Source organism: Juglans regia, chromosome 7, assembly GCF_001411555.2.
Source record: "Juglans regia cultivar Chandler chromosome 7, Walnut 2.0, whole genome shotgun sequence".
NCBI lineage: Eukaryota > Viridiplantae > Streptophyta > Magnoliopsida > Fagales > Juglandaceae > Juglans > Juglans regia.
In genome coordinates this window covers 33,539,485-33,545,484 of record NC_049907.1, presented here as the reverse complement: position 1 = coordinate 33,545,484, position 6,000 = coordinate 33,539,485, and the positions used below count along the sequence as shown (strand labels likewise).

The following is a 6,000-nucleotide window of genomic DNA, read 5'->3' as shown; positions in this document are numbered from 1 at the left end:
AACTTATGCGATTGGTTGATTCGTAAAAACTTATGGAGTTTTCACGAAATTCCTAAAATTAATAGAAATTCTACCAGTGAATTTTTAGCAGGCTAATACATCTGCCATTGGATCAATGGATACTGATATCAATTGTTAAGTTACTGTTCTGGGAGTGGATGTAATCAGATGGTTGCGTGGAATTGAAAATGGGAATACAAATGAGAAATAACAGAGGGGATGAGAAGTGTTTGTAAAAAGGACTCAATGAGTCACAAGCTTGTATTGATAATAGGGTTCTTCGAGGGAATCGCTAAACCTCCATACATTCAGACTTTTCAATAAACTTTTCAGATGATTCTTCTGTTTCCTCTCTCTTTCTCACATATCCATGACCTCAGATTCAGTAACTAACTTCTAGTAAATGATAAACTGGCCTAATAGACACTTGCAAAATGACAGAGAAACTAAAAGCATCATTTGGTGTTTTTAGTCCCAAAGTGGTGTGTATTACAGTAAATAAAAAACGACAGACACTAAGAATTGATTAAATACTGGGCATTGTAACTCCTAAACGGCAACCCAGCTTTAGCCAACAGCCCAACATGCCTCATTTTATTTCCTCAAAACGCAATGCTTTGTGACCTCTTCCAACGATGTCGTTCCGAATCCCATGCCTCTCCACTTAGTTCACTTTGCACAACTTCACCTTCGGTTCAACACTTGCTTGCTTTACTTTCTTCTCTACTCCTCCTTAGGGTTGCGAAGCCAACAGATTCCTAACAGAGAGAGAGAGAAAAAAAAATGGCTCTATGGCCTTAAATCGAGAATGGCGGAGTGGAGAGGGTGAGAGACTGACGGGCTTATCGAGAGGACGTGCGGCGAATCTGGGGTGACGGGAAGTGTGATGCCACGGTTTCTATGGAGGTTGGAAGGTTGAGGAGGGATGCGGCTTGCTGGTTTGGCGTAATTGGAGGGTGGGTTTGTGCTTGTTTTTGTTGTATAAGAACACGGTTGTGTTGGTAGTTGGTGGTTGCAGGTTTGGTGGCGCTGCGGCATGGAGGAGATGGGTGGTGCAGTACTAGGTTGTTCGTAGCTGCTTCGGCATGAAGGAGAGGACATATGGTGGTGTTATTCATGGCTAAAGTTTGTTGCTCTGTTTTTGGGTTGGTAAACAAAGGTGTTTCATGGTGGTGTTAGGTTGTTTCATGCGAAGGAGACCTTGGACGGAGGAGGGCTGGTTTTGGACGTGGGCTTGGTGCATCTGTGACCCATGGGTTATTGCCTTCGGCTTCAAAGCACAATGAGGAGAAAACTATCGTGAGCTTGAGGTTGGCAACATGCTACGGTGGCTTGCTGTGGCATGCTTGGAGGCTTGCGATTTCGTAGTGATGGAACCTGAACCTAGAAAGCTTGTTCGGCGTGTTGTTTCCTTCGATTGCTGCTCCGTGTGATGCAACAAATTGTAGAATAGAAAAGAGGACTCGGAGTAGACATCGAGGAACTAACTTCTGCATGTTGGGTTGCTCCATGCGATCGTGACTGTCGTGAGTGCTTTGTGGCGTGCGCAACGGAGATTTTATGAGAAGTTTGAGGATTTATAGGTGAGGTTTTGGTGTGTATGTCAATTAGAATTAGGAGACCCTTTAAAGTAGGAAATCACCCAAGAGATTACATGATACATGAAAGAGCTTATGAATACACGGTTCGATGAGGATACAAAAACGAGTTTGTGCCTTTTTAGTGGTTTTGGGCCTTAGGTTGGCCCATCACACAGATACGTGGGCTATATCCAATTTTAATGGGCTTGAAACCAATTATTTAGGCCTAATAAAACTATTAACCTATCATAATAGAATTCTTGTCGTGGCCTAATCAAAATTATTCGAAAATTATTCACTACATCTCAAATGAGCTTTTTTGAAATATTAACTATCAACACCGTCCAAAATCATCAACTAGACATTAACTACCTTAAAATAAATTTTTGAACCTATAAGTATAATCTAAAATTCACACAATCTCAATAAATTATAGATAGCAAACTTATCGAAAATGGCCCATTAAACTTAATTAGGTCCAATAAAATTTATCCTTACAAATATTGGGCGGGGTGGTCACATACTAGTATATTTGTAGTAATAATATAGATACAACATTTTTATAAATTTTGTTTTAAATGAACGATAGTTATGTAAGATTTCTATAACTCTTAGCAAAGCAACTGAAATTTTTATATAACTAATAATTTTTAAACATGTCGAAAAAAGTCTAGGTATCCCTACTCTAAAACTAGTTAATATTAGGTTGTGTTTAGATATTGAAGTGAGTTGAGTTGAGATAATAAAATATTATTTTTTAATATTATTATTATTTTGAGATTTGAAAAATTTGAATTATTTATTATATTTTGTGTTGAAATTTAAAAAAATTATAATGATGAGTTGAGATGAGTTGAAATGAGTTAATCAACCAAAGTCTCTTTTTACCATCTCTGATAATGTAACGATGATTACTTAATTTACCTGTATTCTAGTATTAGTGAACATTTCATATGGATTGCATGCACTAAAATAAAATAAAAACCAATACATTAATCTGTAAAAGTATATACCTAAGTAAAAATAATGTTACAACTGTTGTTGATTATTGAAATTGTTTATGAAATAATCTGAAAATGAAGAGTTTGACTTCAAATGTATATTTAACCTAAGATTAATTTATATCTTCAGTTTTTTTCAACCTTTACTCATATATACTTTATTTTGTGAATTTTATTATTCTCAATTATAATAATTAATATGATATATTTTAAGTAATTATTTATTTAAAAAGTTAATACAAAAATTTATTTAAATATGTTACGTCAATTAACATGATTAGAGATAATAAATTCAAAATTAAGACTAACACGGCTCAATTACAATATACGCTGCTCTTTTTCTTTTCAAAGAAGAAAAAGAGAATTATAAAAACAGAGCAGAAAAAATAAAATAAAGTCAGTCATTTTTGGCTTTACATTTTCCGATTTTCCCGAAATAAGAGGAATTTGGTCCTTCTCCATTCCATTTTTGCCAAAGAGAGAGAGGCAAACGGGTATTCGAGATCTAAAAAGCGCCCGAATCAGTGAAGGCTGCTTCCTGTCCTTCATCGTCAATCAGGTACTACCTCTACCAGCCAAACCATCTCTCCAAATCTTCCGACACCGAAGCTTAGCACAGCCACCGCTTCTCTCTCTCTTTGATTTACGGCCTCTGCTTTTTTTTTTTCCCTCCTGCTCTCTCTGGTACGCTATCAATCGCACCAGATCTCGTATCCCTCTCTTCGATTTTCAATTTGAAGGAATTTGATTCGAGTAATAGTAAAATTAAGAAAGGTTCAAACCATGAATTCAAATTTCGGGAAATCTAGCTTCGACTTGGATCTGGGTCTCGGATCTTCCCGACCCAAATCCCTCAACCAGCAGAAAAACCAGATCTCCTCCTCCTCCTCCTCCTCCTCCTCGTCGTACACCTATGCTTCCTCCCAACCCAAACCCACGTGGCAGCCTAACAAGCCCTCCTGGACTCACCAGCCCGCGCCGACCCAGCCGGCGGCCAAGCCAGGCTTGTCCAATGGGCCCACTACTTCCATGGTCGGCGACATCCTTGGGAAGAGCTGGAATTCCTCGGTGCCTTCTGGTTCAAGCGTCGGCATCGGGATCGTCGACAAGAACCCAAATCTGTTCGGGGATTTGGTCAGCTCTGCCTTGGGCGGTCAAGGTAAGAGCAATTCCAATGTCCCTTTGAAGAACGCGACGCCCGTGTCATCGGCGTCGAATAAGAGCAGCTCGTTCTCGATGGGAAACATGGCTGATACTTTGCCGAAAACTGGTAATTCGGTTAAAACTAGTGGAACCTGGGGATCTTCGGAGAGTTTTGGAAGTTATGCTAATACTGGTGGATTTAATTCTAGTAATAGTAGTATTCGCAACAATAATACCATTAATAGTGACAAGGGTCTGAATCTTGGAGGTCCTTCAATGCGAAGTATGGGCAGTAGTGGTGGAGTTGGGGTCGGGATGAGCTCTAGTAGGGACCCATTTGTTTCTTTGGTTGATTTTGGATCAAAACAATCGGGTCGTGGTGTTGATTCGGCGACTACAAACAGTAAGACTAATTCTGGTAATGATTCCTTTGGGGATTTCCAGAATGCCTCGAAATCAGGCTCAACTGCATACCCTTCGGGTGGTTTTACGGCAAGTAATAACGATTTTATGGGAGTCAATTCCGGTACTGCTTCAAAAATGAGTGATTTTGGGATACCGGGAATGGATTTTGGTTCTAAGAATCAGACTCCGATTCAGAGCTCTGGTGATGATCCTCTCAACATGTTTTTCTCCTCTTCATCTGCGGCTTCTGCCGGAGGTGCTGTTGGAGGACAGCAAACGTCAGGAGTTGATGATTGGGGACTGGATAATGACTTTGATGGTGGGTTTGGAGGAGACCATGATGGTGGTTCCACAACTGAGCTTGAAGGGCTTCCACCACCTCCTGCTGGGGTGTCAGCTTCCATGGCTAAAAACAAGGGGATGGATAGTTACAAGCAGGGACAGTATCCCGATGCCATCAAGTGGCTTTCTTGGGCTGTAATTCTTCTTGAGAAAGCAGGTGATGATGCTGCCGCTGTGGAGGTCTTGTCGGGCAGGGCATCTTGTTACAAAGAAGTTGGAGAGTATAAGAAGGCTGTGGCAGACTGTACAAAGGTAATGATGGTTTTCTTTTCTTAAAATTGTGATTGCTAAGATTTTTTGTTATGCATTTGATATTATCCTGTGGCTAGTAACTTGTAGATGACATCAGTGTCTTTAGAGTTGTTGAATTACTTATAAAAAAAAAAGAGTTGTTGAATTATTAGTAATATCATTTGGGTGCTTGGCATAACATTAGTAGAGCTACACCGAGCTAATGAATCTAAGCTAGCTAGTATTTTTCTGACATTCAGACTATAGGCAGAAAAGAAAAGAATTGCCTGTGAAAAAGGGCATTATTTGAACAAACTAACAAACTTTCATCTACACATATATGCAATAAGTACTACTGCACGCTGGTGTGTGGCGGCATCAAGGTTTGCTTTTGCCAGATCTAAAGCATTTTTCCATAGTTTGAGTAATGGTAGATGACCAACTTAAAAGAGGTAACCAGCCAAATGGTGCATGTTGGAGTGTGGTTCAACTACATGTAGACAGCTGAATGCCACATTTCTTTGCTCCATCATAGTGATTAAATAACACGGTCTTGATCGCCTTATTTCCCTTAAGAATAATGTTAGTAATCTGGATTCTGTTGTGCAGGTACTGGAAAATGATGGGGCAAATGTATCTGTCCTTGTACAACGTGCTCTTCTGTATGAAAGTATGGAGAAGTACAAACTTGGGGCAGAGGACCTGAGGTCTGTTCTGAAGATTGATCCTGGTAATAGGATTGCAAGAAGTACCGTTCACCGCTTGGCTAAGTTGGCAGACTAGAAATTCAGATTTTTAATCTTTTATATTCATAGACTTTTCATATAGATCGATACTTTTCCCTCTTACTATAACAAAAAAAATCGTGGGAAAATGAATATTTTGCTTGGATACATGAACAGTTATCACGATCTGGCTGTTGGGATTATTACATGTGTGGTGTATTCCATTTGTGACTGGGAATGATTCTTTGTGTTGCATGTATGTGGCTTTCAAATTTTGAAATGATTTGCAGGGTGTACTTTGTATTTCATATTTGCGGAACAACTTATTTTCTAGCTGAAGCCCTTAACTATGCATTTCTTTGTTTTCTACTCTACCTCTTCATGCAATTACACTCTGCGTATCCTCATATTTCTTGCTAAGCTCAGTCCTATTTAGTTTGGGCCCTGGTAGCCATATAGTTTTGGCCCTTGTGGTTCTTCAAGTTGCTAGTCTCCCTTAGTCTGGCAGCTTGTAGTCACCTGTAATTTTCCATTACAGTGCTTCAATAATGCTTGTTGACATATGTACTAAGT

At 39.4% G+C, this 6,000-nt stretch overlaps 1 protein-coding gene across 1 annotated transcript; it reads left to right on the top strand.

Annotated features, from left to right (window-relative positions):
* Nucleotides 1–2,980: 2,980 nt before the first annotated feature.
* Nucleotides 2,981–5,796, top strand: LOC108988989 (probable serine/threonine-protein kinase nek3). The gene is made up of 2 exons (XM_018962425.2): nt 2,981–4,723; nt 5,312–5,796. The coding sequence occupies exons 1-2, from the start codon at nt 3,365–3,367 to the stop codon at nt 5,483–5,485; spliced, it is 1,533 nt and encodes a 510-aa protein (XP_018817970.2). The 5' UTR covers nt 2,981–3,364; the 3' UTR covers nt 5,486–5,796.
* Nucleotides 5,797–6,000: the final 204 nt, after the last annotated feature.